The following is a 17,879-nucleotide window of genomic DNA, read 5'->3' as shown; positions in this document are numbered from 1 at the left end:
TCACCTATTCATTGTATCCCATTAATACTTGTGAGGTAAGTGAATCCCATTGTACCGGATAAAAGGAGAGCAACTAGTGAAATCAAGGGATTTGTCCTGGATTAGGATCTCTGTCTTCTGATTCCCAGAATGTGTCAACACTGCAAAGACAAATAATTCAGTAAACACTGCAGCCAGTGAAGCCTGGGATGTAATTTGGTCGACTTCATTTAGGTATGGATGGATGAGTTAATACCTCCTCACTAGGGCTCTATAAAAACCTAGCGTTTAAAACTCTATAAAATGCTAGCTAGCATCTAGCGTTTAAAATTAATGTTGTTAACTTTTTTAACTTTTGGAAGTTAGTTGACTGAGAATGATAAAGAATTCCGGCAAGTTATTGCAGTCCTAACATCTAAATCTAGGTGGGATGAATCATTCTTGGAGATACCTCTGTTTCTCCATTAACTGTAGAAATAGCTGAGATGAGAGGTTGAGACACAGTTTCTACCTTTGGCTAATGTTAGCAGCGGAATTTCGCACATAAATTTTCCAGATTAAGGTACGTGAGCTTGACAGGCTATCTATGGAGAGCCTTTGGTGTTCTCTCTCTCCATCCACCTTTTGTACAGATAATGGTTGGGGCATGTTTTTGGGCATGGTTTTGTTGCGGCCATAGGTGTAAGTTAGATATCTAAATAGCTGGGCTGGCTCCGTGGATTTGTGTTACATGGTTGAATTCCCAAATGAATTATTCTCAGATGAAGGAACCCTCTGGTAAAAAGAAGCATTCGTGTCATTCCGTTCCTGACCTCTCCTCAGTAACAGAGGTTCTCTGATAACAAAAGATTGAGCCTTTCTCTTGGTAGAAGCACTTACAGGGTCTTCTTCCTACGCAGATTTATTTTCATTACATGCATAGGATCTTAATGTCAGTATGAACCCTACTTCTCTGTCAAACTTGGTTGAAATTGGCTAAAAGATTCAAAAGTTATTAGGCAAGTACAGACAGTGTCATTAGCCCTCTCCCCTTAGGAAACAGACTTAAATGATGTGATCTTAGCTGAGGTTGCCTGACCTCAGTTAGTTAATTAATGTTAAAAGAGTAGTGCAGACACACCTATGTTTTAATAAGAAACAATAGCTTGTGTTAAACCTCGACTGACATTTTGTTTTCACTGCTGTTGTAGCCCAATTGGCATTGTATTTTTGGCAGTTCAGATGGATCCCCAGTCATGTTCCTTAAAAAATGATTTGTCTACTCTTTGATCTTCAGCTTCAATGAGCTGAACTTCAGTAATTCAGCAGGACCCGTGATCTGAAACAACTCCTTTTCTACAACCATCTAAATTTTAAAACATTGTAGATCAGAATGTTTTCAAATCCCCACAATATTCTGATAACTGAGCTTGTACAATTAATTAATTTAATACAATGAATGTTACCTTTCAGAATCAAATGTAAGGTTATTATAGCAAGTCTGCATATAGGCATCTAGATGTCCTTGCTCAGTCAAAACTCTTATTGATTGTTCTCACTTTGCAAAACAATGTCATTGTTCAGGTCCAGATTGTGGGTTTTTTTCTCCTCGTTGTTAGCTAGATAAATAAAGGTGCTAGCAGGCCAAAGATGGGCATCCGTCCTTGTTGAAGAATATTAACCAGATCAATTTTTTCACAAAAAGAAAATCAATTGATGCATTAGCAAGAGAGAAGATAAAACCTTATGCTGTTTTAGCTCCCAGGAGCCTGAATAGTCAACTCTAACTTTCAGAAATAGAGAGATAAAAAAGATCTAAAGTTCAGATCTAAATCTGGATCGGAACTTCTCCAGGGCACATGGGGACTCTGACTCATTTCTAAACTAGAAGTGCATTTAAAGGGCAGTCATATAAAAATTGACCCTCCTGCCAGAGCTTCAGGGAATGTGGACACATCTGACTCTTTGAATCCCAGTTTGTCTTCCAAAAGCGATAAGGTGGGGTGATGACAGAGGAGGTTACATTTCTGAATTCATCACTTGATGAATTTTCAGCTGTTGCTGAAAATAGGATGTTGCTGCAAACATAGGAGAAGCAGCCTGTTTTCTTCCACAAGGCCTAACACATCATCTGTAGGCTTTCCATGATGAGATGGGAGTCAGTTTTTACATGATGTATATTAGACTAGCAACCTCATGGGCAGATAGAAACGATATTTTAGATGGGAGACATTGTTCAGTAGCTGTTGTCAGGATCTCTGAAGAATTAATTCTGGTTCTACCGCCAGTTTGATGTGTGGTATTTAGTAAACCATCAGACCTTTAAGCTAAGTATTTTAGTAGGATTTAGTTACAAAATGAAGTGAAAGCATACTCAAGTGTTGTGGAACTTTGTATCTGAATCTGAACTTCCAGACTGAGGCTATTTTATAATAAATATCTTCTTCTACCTCCTTGGCCTGCTGGGAAGAATAATTAATGTTTGCATACTGCTTTGAACATGCAGGCTGTAATGACAGTACTAAGTTTTAATATTAAAACTATTAAATATTGGGATTCTGTAATAGTCTCCTTCCATTTCATAGAATCATAAGGTTTTATGATGTGTTTAAAAATAAAATTGCTGTGAGGAAGGACTGCCATTTAAACTTAAGATCAAATACTTCAAAAAGGATTATATGATATGCCTGAGAGTTCCCCCCGAGCTGCTTCTCCCTGCCTGCCCTCCTCCATATGCAGGCTGGTTTTCTACGTTACAAATGAACCCGTGTTCGTCTGTAACTAGGAAGCCTTGTGCAGGCAGTTGATGTGACTTCCCAGCCTGCGTGGAGGGGGTTTAGGGATATCACTGAGCCAATATATTGCATAATACGTGTATGTACTTGCATCAGAGCATACGTAAAATACTTCACTACTGTGAAAAACTTCAGGAATATGACAAACACTAATGGTTATGAAGCATACCTTAATGGGCACGTTATTCCGTAAGTTCCCTCCTAAGGTCTTACACACGTGTGTCTCTGAAGTACCAACTTTGACAAATGTTGGACTTGGTCAACAGCTAATTTTCCTTAATATGGCATTTGGTTTTAATATTGATGTAAAATATCTAGACACAGAATGCCACTGGAACGATCAGATACTGTGCACTCATTACTGCAATCCAGAATGCCATCACCACTGATTTAACTCTAATGAATTTGGAGACATCTGTGTCTGAGCTTGTGGTTTGGACTTCCCTTATGTTCATTGCAAAGAAATAAGCACTGCTAGGATGCAATTCATAATGTCCTAATGTAGATCCCTAGATCTGGTTAGATGAGTTGCCCCCTGAAAGTGCATTTTTCTCTGACTCGATTATAGAGGGAAGCAGAGTAATTAGCTCAAAAGTAGCTGGCTATATCTTAGAAGCATAAAGGTTGGTAAGATGAATCCTGCCCTTTTAGTCTTAGTTTTTCATTCTGGCACATCTCTTTATGTTTACCTTTGATTCATAACACAGACTTTTTAAGCAAGCAAAATGTGCTTTTGTTGTTGTTGTTGTTTGGACAATAACTAATGGTTTTCACTGAAAAATAAAATTTGTGCATCAAACCGGTCTATGAGTATAACTGCTTTAATGAAAAGATACTAGTAAGACTGTATTTTTCATATTGGAACATAAAGGCAGTATTTTTCAGCATTTTCTGTCAAAGCTGTGCTTGATAATGTTATTTTCAACCAGAAACATTCTCAGATATTTTTTCCTTAATGAACTTTTCTTTGTACAGCACCTTGCGCAGGAGAGTCATGGTATGTGCCCAGAACACTGGCACTGCAGCATTACAAGAAAAGGGTTTATTCTAATACATAAATATCAGCCCAACCTTGCAGTATCCAGAGTGTAACATTTTGTAAGAGCAATTACCAGTTACTTTTAAGTTGAAAGCTACCATAATTATTCACTCTTTGAAAAGAGAATGAGAATACCTAAATATGTAGTGCTCTGTGAAGGTTTATGCAGTTGCTGTAGAATCTGGGTATGTGTTCATAATGTATGGGTTGAAATCATGTTGTGCCCATCAAAATTCAACAAGGGCAAGTGTAGGGTCCTGCACCTAGGGAGGAATAACCCCAGGCACCAGTACAGGTAGGGGCTGACCTGCTGGGAAGCAGCTCTGCAGAGAAGGACCTGGGAGTCCTGGTGGACAACAAGCTCTCCATGAGCCAGCAGTGTGCCCTCGTGGCCAAGAAGGCCAGTGGTGTCCCGGGGTGCATTAAGAACAGCGTGGCCAGCAGGTCAAGGGAGGTTATCCTCCCCCTCTACTCTGCCCTCCTGAGGCCACATCTGGAGTTCTGCGTCCAGTTCTGGGCTTCCCAGTTCCAGACAGACAGGGAACTACTGGAGAGAGTCCGGCGGAGGGCTACAAAGATGATGAGGGGACTGGAGCATCTCTGGTATGAGGAAAGGCTGAGAGCGCTGGGGCTGTTTAGCCTGGAGAAGACTTAGAGGGGATCTGATCAATACGTACAAATATCTAAAGGGTGGGTGTCTAGAGGATGGGACCAGACTCTTCTCAGTGGTGCCCAGTGACAGGACAAGGGGCAACAGGCACAAACTGGAACACAGGAAGTTCCATCTGAATATGAGGAAAAACTTCTTCACTCTGAGGGTGACCAAGCACCAGAACAGGCTGCCCAGAGAGGCTGTGGAGTCTCCTTCTCTGGAGAGATTCAAAACCCGCCTGGACGCGATCCTGTGCAACCTCCTCTAGGTGATCCTGCTGGGGGATCGGGGGGGGTTGGACTAGATGATCTCCAGAGGTCCCTTCCAACCCTTATCAGTCTGGGATTCTGTGATTCCAGAAGTGAATAAGGTGTTCCTGTGACTGTCTCTGTGGCTGAATGAAAATATAAAGAATGAGGGTAGTAGAGTATTCATATAAATGTCCTTGGTATTTTCATATTTTTGCATGCAGTCTTTTTCATTCTTTCTGTACAAGGAGGAAACTCTTACAGTTGTAATGTAGTGTAGAAGTTTCACATGCATGGTGTGGAATGGCCATGTTTGTGTAATGCACATTTTTCTAGTACTCCTGAGTAAATCAAGGAGGGAAGGTAAACAGTCCAAGGTACCAAATATTCCTTCTAGCTATTCTGGTGCACGTTTGCAGGAACAAGTCAAAGGAGCTCCTCTGTACTTGCATATGTTTAACTGGCAGCAAATTTGGCTCAAGAGTTCCCAAACCTTAATCTACATCCCCACCCAAAGGTGGAAAGCTCCGGCTGATTGTGGTGAGCTTTGGAGCATGCATGGCAGCACCGCCCCCCCGGTTACCTGACATGTCCTCTGCAAGGACCATTCCCTTTAGTTAGTTACGCTGTTCAAAGAATGTCTTTAAATACATGCGAAGTATTTAATGAGAAGTAAATCTAGTCAGATTGGTATTAAATTTGGTTTCCTTGTCTGTAGGTTTGTTTTGGGGAGGTTTTTTGTGTTTAGGAGGAGGCCTGGATCAGGCACCTGCTTTGGGATTCTCTCTTCTGCTACTTTCCACTTGTTCCTTGCCTGCTTTTATCTACTTAGCCAGGAGACTCCCCTGTGCGAGCAACAGCTCTTCTGTATGTCTGTGCAACGTTTGGTACAATATGAGTTACAACCTATTGCATTAAGAATAATAAGAAGAATATATTTCCTTTTTAGAGCCTAAATTACTAGAAGGCAAAGGTAACAATATGGAACCACTGCATTTGACTCTCCTGCCTTATCTGGTTTGGATGAGGTTTCAAAGTGAAAGTGGAAATGAGCAGCTGATGTGACTGAGACTTTTAATTTTTCACTCCTTCCCTCCACCCAGCACTTACATTTAGATGTAGCTCAGATTGAAACTGTGTGTCTTGTTTTGGCAGGAATGCTACAGAATGGAAAGAAGTTTGATTCCTCCAGAGACAGAAACAAGCCTTTCAGGTTCAAGATTGGCAGACAAGAAGTCATTAAAGGATTTGAAGAAGGTGTTACACAGGTACAAAGAAATGATTCTGGCTGAACTTCAGGCGGGCTGAAGGGGGGGTGAGCACAGCAATGTCTGGTGCAATGGTAACAAGACCAAGTGGAAATCACTGTGTAGGATACGGAGTGGTTTTCTGAAAGGGTGGTCCATTCGAACACTGTATTTCCAGTAGTCCTCCTCTGTCCATCCAGGGATACTCCCTGTTCACGAGGCTTTCCACGGGCCATGTGTTTGGGAGGGGAGAGGTGCAGTCCCCCAGTGTGCCCGAGCCCTGTCCCTTTCCCGTGGGCAGCTCCACAGATAGATGGCAGTGGCCTCTCAAATGTTGCAGGTGGCAGTGTTTGATGGAGTGGCCTCTATTCAGCTACTCCATAAAAGTCCAAGCTGCCGTTTTTTGATGACATCCATGACCGAGCTACAGATTTTGACCCTTACTGAATAAGGTACCAAACTGCACTGTTAAATTTTTATGACTTCAGGCTCCCAGCTACAAAACTTAACATTCAGCAACCAGCCCTATGCCAAGAAAAAAGGAAACTGCCCTCCCCTACTTACAGATGGAGTGCCAAGACAGTAAATCCCTAAAAGAGCCACACGATGCAATTCATTGCCAACTCTTGCATTTTGTCTGCAGTGTTGCGAGGGCCCACTATGTGGGGGGTGCGATCAGGCTGCTCAAGTGCAAGAGTGAATGAGATCAGGGTGCAAAGTCCTTGTGACTCCTCATTTAGGGGGTCCTAGAGCTCAGTGTAGGAGGAAATTGCTCAAATATTATTGTAGGAACAACTATAACAGGAACAACTTCTTACACTCAAATAGAAGGGAAGAATGCAAAATGAGAAATGATCTAGTGATAAATGATGCAACCATACTTTTCCAGAAGGGAATGGAAGAGACCAAAGGTTTCCAGCCCTATGGCGAAAGCAATGCAAGCATTCCCTTCTCTCCAGCCAGAGAAGGGGAAGTCCATTTGAGGAATCCTAGATTCTGAAAAATACCCACCTTCCTCTCAGGGATTTGAGTTGGACTCTATTATTTGCTTTGCAATAATGCCTGAGGAGCTCAGGACCCCAGCGTGCTGCAGAAACCAGAAGCCAGTGCAGATGGAGGAGTGGTAACAAATGCTGTGTGAATCAGTTTATCCCTTCCTCAACCGCTCTCGCTTGCCAACTCCTGTCCCTTAATTAATAAGCGGCCGAAAGCCATTCTAGCAATCAGCGTGGCAACACGCTGCCCTCCTGCTCCTCCTAGTGGATCCCTGTCTGAGGTCAAGCTTGTGGCTGTCTCCTTCCACCTCAGGGTTTTGAGGGGTTTGGGGAGCGCGATTAACACGAGGCACTTGGGAAAAGGCAGTTCGCTATGTCTAGCAGGCAGATTTTTTCAAACCTTGGTGTAATGACTGTCAGGTGTCAGCAGCGTCTGCATTTCTCTGTTCAACTTCTGACAGTTCAGGGTTGCCCCATGCCTAAAACCCGTGCAAGACTCACCAGCTGTCTGGCTTGCAGGGACCAGCATGCCCCACGCAAACCTCTGCAGGGACCAGGGGAGGTCATCTGCATCAGTGTTTGCACCTGCCCGGCAGCAGAAAGTTGGGTGCCTGCAGCGTTAGTGTCTGAGCAATGGTTTTGAAGTCATCCCTGGAGGTGGCTGAAGAAGGAAAAATGTTGCTGAATGCTTTCCAGAAGCTGAACCTAACTGATTCAGCACTGATCTCTCATGAATACAGAGCTCTGGTCCTGTCTGTTACTGAGAGCCTTTTCCTAACGCCCGCTGATGGTGTTACATTTGCCCTGCACTCTGCAGAAGGAACTCGCACCTCCTGCAGCTGGCTCCAGCGTAGGCAGGATGGACCCAAGTATGCGTTAGAAAGCCTCTGTATGACTCCCAGACAGGCTCTGGCAATATAAATAACTGCCAGGAGAAGCCAGAGGAGTCGGGAGACCGTCATCTGAGCTGTTTGTGGCAGCTTCAGCTTGACGCCGAAAGATTAATCCGATGGTCCCGTTTTTCCTTGATTCTGTAAATCTGCGTGATTTGTTCTTTGTCTTCCTCCTCATACTGTGTCTTCTCTTTTTCTTTCTCCAACATCCAAACCCCAGATGAGCTTAGGACAAAGAGCAAAGTTGACCTGCACACCTGAGATGGCCTATGGAGCCACGGGCCACCCTGGGGTCATCCCTCCCAATGCTACTCTCCTCTTCGATGTGGAGCTTCTCAGGTTAGAGTGAATCACTTGAGGGAGCTGGCTGGAGCCATCTGTTGATAACCATCCCTTCTTTCTCGCCTCGCCAGCAGCGGGAGAAATCTTCCCTGGCATCCCAATCTTCCCTGCTCAAGCTGTCCTGTCAATAGCGCTTGCCGCTCGGTTTCTTATGCCTTCCTTCTCTTTTTTAACTTTGTGGTGTCCGTATTTGCCTTTTATTAGAAGCTTTGCTTTGGGAAAAATGTCTACTGTTGTAACATTTTCAAGTTGTACATTTTATTTAATTTGCATGTAAGAAGAATTCACAGTGATGATTGAAAATATATATAAATATAAATATATATATATTCCTTATTGAAGAACCACTGCCTTACTGTACACTTAAACAAAGAAAAAAACACAAAAGGTGCTCAAAAAAATAAAAATCCAATGTACGCCTTGTACATGAACGGGCATTAGCCAAACAGAGTTACCTGCGCTGCCACTTTTCTCAACTTGTATGTTCTGCTTGCTGCTGTTTTAAAAAATACTGTCTCATTTAAGAATTGAAAGTATATATACAAAACAATAAAATCTTGATACTTTACAGTTTCTGTTTCCTGTTTTTCTAGTTTCCTCTGGCCACTGGAATTCTTTTTGGTCTATAAGAAGTTCTCCAAACAATCATCCAAACAATCATGTTAATTATTTCTCTTCTTATATGAAATACGCATAATTCCATGTACTGCTTCTGTTGTAGATGGCACAGTGGAAGATCTCTGTGGGACCAGAGGTACCAGGAAGGTGCAAGTAAGGGCTACCGGGACTGTCCATCTCCCTTGCCCAGCTGGTGGCCCCTCAATGCCCGCCAAAATTTGGCTGCTGAAAGGATGGAAAATGATGTTACTCAAAGACATGCAGTGCTGGTCCAAGTCTATGCATTTACAATAATAAAACTAGCGTAAAAATTTCTATTGTAGCTGACATAGGCAAGAGGAGCAGAATTGTGTGCATCTACTTCCCAAAACCAATCTGAACTGTGGGATGATGTGGTCACTGAACACATTGAGATTTTTGAGGTTGCAGCTTCTGATGCTGTTTACATAGCCTACAAACTTACTTTCTGCACTGGGCTCCTGGCATTCGAGACTTCACAATATTTATTTCATTTGATGGTTATATGAATTCACAAAATGCTGGTTCCTCCCCTGGAGACAGAAGGATGTGTAGACTGTCACTTACCTGGTTTTAGGAGCAGGACCTGAGCAGTGAGGCTGCCTCTGTGCTGTTATTTTTGCTTTGCCTAACTTTGATTTCTCACATTTCGGCTTGCTTTTCCCCTTTGCTGTAGAAAATAAGAGCATCATTGAGTCACAATGTTATTTTTATTTAACTTGACTATAAACTATTTGGATAGTTTTTAACCAACGGATTTTTTGATGGAAGCATTTCAAGCAGGTGGTGAGCTATTTTCCTGTGTGAATCTGCGTGAGGAGAACACACCTAGGATGAGCAGACAGACCCCAACACTACAGAGGTGTCTCCAGGCAATGTCTCCTGGAGAGGAGAGAGAAAAGGAGCACAGTAAAGCAGAATTGGCTACCTGGCCAGCGACCGCAGCTCGCTCTCCTCTTTCTCTAGATCTTCATTTTACCCACAAAGCTGCATTTGAGTTTGTTAATTAATTTGTCAATTAATTGTTTACCCATAAACCCCATCTCTTACAGACTACTGTTCACTGAGGGCTGGTGGAGTAAATTTTTTTATTGCTCCCCTTTCCATAAAGAAACTAAAGGCATTTGAGCACCCTTTTTTTTGGTGGAAATCTGGGCTCACTGCAGCAGCGAGGTTACACATCTGCATTTCACTAATAATTCTTTCATTCAGGACAGGCTAATTTCCTGTTAATAGGAAATTTGACTTGGCAGGATTTGATGCCCTCTAACTCTACCAAATTCTTTTTAAAGGTCCCGATCTGCTTTGCCACTGCCCCAGCCTTTGTCGCTGGTCTTGATTTCAGCACTGGGTTACAGATGGTAGGTGCATTGTGGTAGGGGCAGATGTGAGCTCCTATAGATGGCTCGGTTAAACGTTACGTAGCCCCATCGCGCCTGTCAAACACAGGTTGATTCAGCACATCGGTCTAAAGCTGCTCCTACCAACAGCCCAGTCTGAGTTAGTTGCTTATCAAAAAAGAAAAAAAAACCCTAAAGGATCTGTTTTGGGATTTTTCCCAAATGCCTCAAAAGCAAACAGCGGTGTGAAGGATTGACTTGGCGTACCCAGCATGGCCGCACCTTCCCTCCAGCACCTCTTGGTCCTGCTGTTGGGAAGCTTCTGCTGCACCTAAAGCAATAGGCAGGGCATCACTCTGCCCCTCCGTTTCTGCGAGGTTTCTCGCCAGTGAAAAACATCTTCCTGCTGGGCTTTGGGAGCCCATCACGCTCAGTCTTATCGTCTCTATCTGCAGAGCTGCTGCGTGCTTTCCCTTCGCCCTCAGCAGTACAACCCAGCCATTACCAAGTCTGTAAAAACCTTATTACAGCTGGTTGATGAAGTTCTCTCCCTCATCGCCCTTTCTCTGCAGAGACCTTTGTTGGCAGCAGAGATTATTACGTTTTTCATGCCAATTTCATTAAAAAAAAAAATCTAAAAGGAAAACTAATTGTGCTTTGTGATACTTAGGGAAATTAAATCTTCAAGGAAATGTAATCTTCAGCTCTTTATTTGACTGCTAATGCGTTAATTTATTTAATTGTATCATCGATCAACACAGTACATATAATTATTACCACTATATAATGGATTGGAAAAAATTTACTGTCATTGCCTGTGTAATCAGATATGCTCTTGTTACTAATTTCTAAACAGCACCGATGGAAAAAAATGACCTTCCAGGCTTAATTTCATGCCCTACTTCCTGAAAAATTAAATGGGAAGCGAGCACACACAAAAACCAGCGCAGATGCAGAGTACGAGGCTGGTAACATCTGCCTTATTTGCTGCCCCCTCTGCCATTCATCTAACTGAACTCATTTCCCTGTCCTTTGATATTACATTTCAAAAAAAATCTTGAGCAGACCTCATCAAAACAATCCTCCGGGCATTCGATTTCCATTCCCTCTGTCTTGCAGGTACAAATTATTATTTCATTTTACAAGTGCAGGGACATTGAAAGCCCTGAACAGGCACTAGAAGAAAAAGTATGAAATGGAATATTTAATGAAAGGCAGCAGCTGAGCTCTCAGAGAAATCAAAAGCTGCTGATCTTGAGGATTCACTGAAGGAATTTTTATTAATCTTATTACCCTAAAGAATTGCTTTTTATATATGTTTTTCAAACAGCAGCAAATCCTCATCACAACAGACACCGCAGTGCAAGCACTGCGCTCTCCGCTGTTGACAGAAGCAACGCAGTATTTGCATATGATTTTAAACAGGGCTGGCAGCTCGTGACACCATTATTAGCACTGATATTTTATTATCGGTATTTACTATTTTTTTATTAGAAGTATAAATCCAGCATGGTAACAAGCACCTCTGGTTCCTGTTACAGCAAGGGGCCTTCTAAACTCCCCTTATCCTAGTGGATAGCGTGGCACATATATATGTGTGTACATATGTGTATATATATATATATAGGGAGCGGGTGTTTTTACCTTTAAAAAGCAACAGAGATTCACATAGAAGCAAGGCCTCCAATAGGATTTCATTTGTTTAAATATTTTGAAGGCAAGCTGGTTTTTGCCAAAGAAACTGGGATTTGCCTCAGTGTGATGGGCAAGACCTGAACAACAATCCAGGGTAGGAGTAACTACTCACCTGAGGAGGAGGACAGCAGATCTAATGTACGTGCATCACAGCTGCACCCAACAGGAGAAGCGGTAGAGGGCTGGGCAAGCAGGAAAGCTGGCAATGACATCACAGCAAAGCTTTACATTTCTGTACCTTGTTAGTCTGCCATTGCCCGTCCCTCAGCTCAGGGATGGCTCACTGGGGCCTGCGAGAGCCGCAAAAGGCACCTTCGGTGTTAAGGGAAGGACAGAGGTAGGGGGGAGCCACAGAGGAAGGACAAGGCTTGTTACTGCCTGCACTGAACGTACAGACGGGGCTTCAAGCGCCCACCCAAACTGAAATACCACCCGACCCGTTTCAGCTGCTCCCTGCCTGCTGTGCTGAGGTCACGCAGCCAGCTTGGTGTCACCGCCACCCCGTGCCCCTCCCAGCCAAGGACGACGCACAGCACACACGGTGGTGAGGGATCTCCTCCACTGGAGCTGGACGGCCGTGCCACGGCGGGGCATCCTTCTCCATCGTCAGGTGCCAAACACGCTGCACGTTCATGCGCGACAGGTGCTCTACAGATTCTTCCCTGTGTCACAAACAGGTGACGAATGACTTCCTTCCTAAACGGAAAGGTTACACGCAGAAGTAGTGCAGCACAAAGCAAGCCTTGAGGAAGCAAAGCAAAACTATGTAGACACATTTATTTTTTTATTAAATGGATACAAGAACAGCATGGTTCTTTAAGTGACAGATTTCAACAAAAATCTATGGATAAGAAAATGGAAACGTTCCTTTATGACAGTATAATGCACTGAAAAATATTTAACTTGAATTACAAATCCTCAGGCAAAGTACGTTTGCATCTGCCCACATTCTGCACTAGCTGGAAGTTGTCTGCTCAGGGAGTTAAACATCACATCCAAGCAAATAAATACTCCCGAGAGGCAGGATACTGCCGGTGTTCACGTGGCTTCCAGCTGGTTCAGAACAGAAGTAGAGGTTATTCTTTTCCACTTCCAAAATATACTGGTTATGCAGACTCTGTATCACACTAGTTTTTATTCACAGGACACAAGCGCTGAAAAAATAAGAGCCAAAAAATTTAAATCTGTTTTTCCTCCACCAGATGCTACACCTAAAAATTTACGTACATGAAATATATTACAGCTCAAACACACCGAGTAGAAATCAACTGCGCCACAGGTATCTAAAACTACCACCAGCATCATCTCATTTTGGTCAGGTGTTCTCTACTTATATTAAAAGGCGTGTATTCCTGTTGCTCCTAACTCACCTCCGTGCAAACCTGGCACATATAATAAAGATCTCGTATACCATGAATTCAGCCCTCCAGCAACACAAGATTATTTTCTGCAGCCTATCTGTTTTGTCTCGATCACTGGGAACCAGATATTTTGACTGAAGTCACTCCAGCAGTTGGATTCTTTTGAAAGGCCATTCATCTTCCATCGTTTGTAAAAGAAACTCTGTTCTACACATGGATTTGGGCTTGCTTTGATTCTAGTAAGCAGCAGCCTAACACTCACATCATGGAGTTAGGCTCCTTCACACATTCCCGGAGGGAGAAAGGCGCAATGATTTGTGTGTAATATACGAGTGTGATGAATTATCAAACCATAGTTATTTCTTTTTTTAAAAAGCACCAGGATCCCTGCAGCAGGCACACACTGGTTGCAATACTCCATTTTCAGAACGCAGTCAGTGAAATTTACCTCCAGGCAGGCAGCTTGCGCAGAGCCCCTTAAGCTCTTTGGATTAACTGGCTGCCACGCTTCAAACCTGCCCCGGGGAGCGGGCAGGACTGCAGGAGGTGTGAAACACTCGGCCTGCTCGGTGCCATCGTTGAGAGGTCCTGCTCGAAAGAGGACTGTGGTTATGCAGCATCTATCAGGTCACCATTACAACACGGAAAAGCCATGTCCGCTTAGGGGGATTTAATCTTAAAGCAGATCTTCCGATGTTTTACATTTATTTAATTCTAACGTGAAGATCTAAAGATTCAAATTACAGCTTATCAAATTAAAAAAAAGTTATACTTCACTGAGAATTCCTATGTTTAGTTCAAGTACTCAGCGGCGGGGCTTGAAAACAGTTGAACTCAACAGCAGGGCTTGAAAAGTTTTCCAAAAAAATCAGTTTATTTTGGTGGGTCTGTATTAATTCCGTATTTTTCCTTGAGAAGCTTAAGCTGTTCCTCTTTCTTCTTTGTATCCATCTTCTGGAATGCCTGTAATTAGGAAAATAAAAGACGTAAGGAAAAAAAAAAATAATCTTAAAACATGTTATTTCCCAGTAACTGCAACCAACATCGCTATGAACTACATCAACATCACACACAAACAGCACTGCTTAATTTTCGACCTCCGAGAATGCCACAGCAGCCCGGATATGGTCACTGACAGACGGAACATCAAGGACTAGAGGCTTTTCACCTGCAAACAAGACCTCACATCCTGTTGCCACTGTGCAGTTTTAAGGGCCCTGCTTCCTCCTCTCTGAAGTACGCTCACCAGAAGAATGTTTTTCACACCCTTGGTCCAGAGGTACTTTTTTGGTTGTTGTTTTTGCGCACACAAATCACCAAGTAAAGATGAAATCCTGACAATTTATCCAATCCACTCCCTCTAACAGTTTGGATTCATTTCTTAAAAATATGCAGGCAACTGTCTTTTCAAACTACATTTTTTTGTATGCTAGCTATGTTCACGGGTAACTTAAAAAAAACCCGCTCCAAGCGTACGTACCCTGTTTGCATTATAGTACAAAACAACAAGGTATCTGTTGCACACGTTGAATCCCGACAGGTGATCACAAGCATTTTTGGCATCAAAGATGTCTTCATAGACCACATAGGCTGTTCCTCTAGTTTCAGGAGTGTTCCCACTGCAAAGCAACAGCAGTTTTAATGTTAAAATGAACAGAAAATAGTTCTATTAGTCTTTAGCAGTAACTGAGATTAGATTAACTAATGCAACTTCACTAAAAAACAACTTACTGTCTTCTAGATATTAAAATACACCCCTGCTTTCCACACCAATCTCCACTTACAGTTCAGTCAGAGATGACAGGAAAATGCAACAGCAGCAGGTGCTGCATTATGGTCCTTAAGGGAAATTCACCTCTCCATAACAGCTATCAGAAGCTGTTGCTGTCAGGGCTTGTCATATTCCTGGAAATACTTTTTTTTTTTTTTTTAATTACAGCGATTAGCTTGTTTTATTTAATACTACAAGGCCAGGTTGTCAGTTAATGGCTGTCTGGATCAGATGTCTCCCTCGGATTGAATATGGCTCTTGGCACATCACACAGTCAATGTAAAAGGGCCAAAACAGCCCCGCTGGTGGAAGACCATTTCAGACCCACAGCCGTCACCCGTCGGACCATCAATTCAATTTCCTTCACCCGAGGGACAGGAGACACATCTGGGCACATAACGATAACTAGCCCAAAGAGACCGCAGAGTTTACAAATCCAAAAGGTCTCAGCTAAAAGACACTTATAGCAAACTTCATAATCAGAAGAACTGTCTCTAAGGTGCTGCTTCTAAGAAGAGAACTCCAGAGGACAAATTATACCACGCATATCCACACCAGGATGCATACAAAAATGAAGAGGAGAATGGGCTAAAAACTACATAAAGCACAAAAGTCATTACAAAAGGAGTGCCACTTGTCTCGTGACGAGTTTGGATTTCTGTGGAAGGCAACGTGACTCAGTAGTTCCGAACGATCAGCGGGGAGGCTGCCTGCAGCTCCCTGTTGGACACACACGCCAACGCGTCACTGATGGAAAGCTCCCCGGTAAGTCTTAATTCTTTAGGTACCACTGTCATGCTGTTCCAACCTACACATTTTCAGAAACCTTAAATATTAGTTCTCCTTCATGCTTATTAGTGAAGAATTCCACCTATTTAGCCAAGCAGCGAGTTCATGTTGTCCCTTGTTCCTTTAACCAGTACCCAATCAGTTCTGTTGCCCAGCCCTGTATAAGGATGTCACCAGCTACACGTTCCAACGCAGCATCAGCAGCACATCCCCCCATCCTTGTTGGTTTACTGAAGGCAACTCTAGACATAAAATTCACTTTATTCTATGCAGTGAACAATCATTTTTTAATCACTACAGCTCTGAAATGAGCACTTCTGTTTGGGGTGGTAAAGTTTGGTCTGTTTAACTGTTTACATATTTATGTCCTGCATAGTCAAAACAATTAAACATACTGTGGATTAATTACCCACCCCAGTCTCAGAGCATGAGGAAATGGAGAGAGATATAAGTTACAAGGATACATTCTGCTCTAATCTGATCAGCAACCTGCTCAGGAACTCAGAGACGCTGCAGGTTATTTTTGCCAACATCCAAATAAAAGCAGTACAAAAAAACTCCATATCAAATATAAACTACATTTCCTTTCTACTTGTACATCTATTGATACATGACTTACAATGTTTTAAGTATTAAACACTAAGTTTTGTCTCTTCCCCTTCTTAAATATTTTTCAGAAAAAGAAAAATAATCCCTTTGTATGAGTGCCAATACTCCAACCTGCCTCACTATGGTTCTCAAAAGCTCTTCCTGAATTCCAGCTTCAGTCCACTCTTTCTGCTACAAACTTAGCAGAACATAACAGTAACCAGACAAAATTATGGTTTAATCCACAGACTGTAATCAGGATAACAAGCAACATCAGAGCTCAGGTCTTCAATATTAGAAATAACTAAAGAGAAGAACCTCAGATTTGCTATAGATATGTATAACCTCAATGCATTTTAAATTGAAATTACAGTCAGACTGCCGTTATCTGCAGATTATGAGGCTTGGGGACAAGTTGTATCTGACGCACAGGGAGGTGCTTCTGGTTGACAGGTCCAGCAGCAATAGCAACATCTCTATTTCACCATTAGTGAAGTATCTAATACTCATTAAATATGAAAACTGGTTGTATTCAACTTTTGCCTTTCTTATTTTTACCTTTAGTTAAGGTAAAAGGTTAGCTGTATTTAAGATTTACTTAAGAGAGTAAGTGTATTTTTTACCACCTTACCTAAGATCACATCAAGTTTAAGCTTTTTCAGCCCACCTACTGACAATATTATTTTCTAACAGACTCACACATGAGAAGTATCACCACATCCACCTCTGGCACACAGGGATACTGCTAAAGCGCATTTAACTTTTTCAGCAGTGAAATCCAGTTGCTGCCTATTGCAATAGTTATACCGACACATAAGAGATACACTAAAGCATGTAAAATCCTTAACTTTTCAAAGAAAACTAAAATACTTACACTCTGATTTGTCGGATAGGCCCGTATTTCCCAAAAATATCATACATTTCCTCCGCTGTGATTTTATACGGCAGGTTCCTAATATACAGGATCCGGTTGACTTCCGGAGGCAGCCGAATCTGATACAGAAACAACACACGGTGCGTTAGATCTACAGCGCTCACTTCGAACCTTAAAAGCAGCAGCCTACGTGCTAAATCTTGGGGTTAGCATCACCGAGACAGCCCGTGTGCTGCACTGGTCTTTTTTTAACCCCCCCCACAACTCGAAACTTGACGTGTTTCTGCCAAGCAAGAGGCCTGCCTGGAGGGGGACGGGCTCCCCTGGCCGGGAAGGCCTGCTCTCACCGCCCCAGAGGGCTGAGGCGGGCCAGGGAGGAGACAGCACTCACGTTAGCTCGCTTGGCCGCTTGCATCGCCATGGCGCCGGTCGGAGAGAGGAGGCCGCGGCCTGGGAGAGAAACACCGGCAGGGAACGGGCCTGCTCCGCAACGCGCCGCTCGCCTCAGCGGATGACCCGGATGCTATCCCAGCCGGCACCGCGCCGGAAACGACGGCCCCGCCCATTCCCCCCCCCGGTACTGCCCGGCCGCCTCAGCCCGGGGGTGCGGGCGGTGTCCTCGGCCTTGGCCCGGTCCCCGGGGCTGAGCCTCCCGG

General features: G+C 43.2%; 2 protein-coding genes across 2 annotated transcripts in view; one reads left to right on the top strand and one right to left on the bottom strand.

Moving 5' to 3' along the window:
* Positions 1–8,739, top strand: part of FKBP1B (FKBP prolyl isomerase 1B) — a 47,900-nt gene extending 39,161 nt beyond the window's left edge. The window contains exons 3-4 of the mRNA XM_075750502.1: positions 5,848–5,960; positions 8,048–8,739. Coding sequence (XP_075606617.1) covers positions 5,848–5,960; positions 8,048–8,176 — 242 coding nt within the window. The 3' untranslated portion in view covers positions 8,177–8,739. The remainder of the gene's footprint in view (positions 1–5,847; positions 5,961–8,047) is intronic.
* A 3,871-nt stretch (positions 8,740–12,610) lies between these two features.
* SF3B6 (splicing factor 3b subunit 6) lies at positions 12,611–17,776 on the bottom strand. Its single transcript, XM_010298639.2, has 4 exons — positions 17,615–17,776; positions 17,224–17,342; positions 14,682–14,820; positions 12,611–14,164 (listed from the first exon to the last, which is right to left on the bottom strand). Exons 1-4 carry the CDS (start codon positions 17,642–17,644, stop codon positions 14,075–14,077), a joined length of 378 nt encoding a protein of 125 aa, XP_010296941.1. The 5' UTR covers positions 17,645–17,776; the 3' UTR covers positions 12,611–14,074.
* Positions 17,777–17,879: the final 103 nt, after the last annotated feature.

Source organism: Balearica regulorum, chromosome 3 (genome assembly GCF_011004875.1).
Source record: "Balearica regulorum gibbericeps isolate bBalReg1 chromosome 3, bBalReg1.pri, whole genome shotgun sequence".
Classification (NCBI taxonomy): domain Eukaryota; kingdom Metazoa; phylum Chordata; class Aves; order Gruiformes; family Gruidae; genus Balearica; species Balearica regulorum.
The sequence above is the reverse complement of the archived record's forward strand: the minus strand, read 5'-3'. Positions and strand labels throughout refer to the sequence as shown.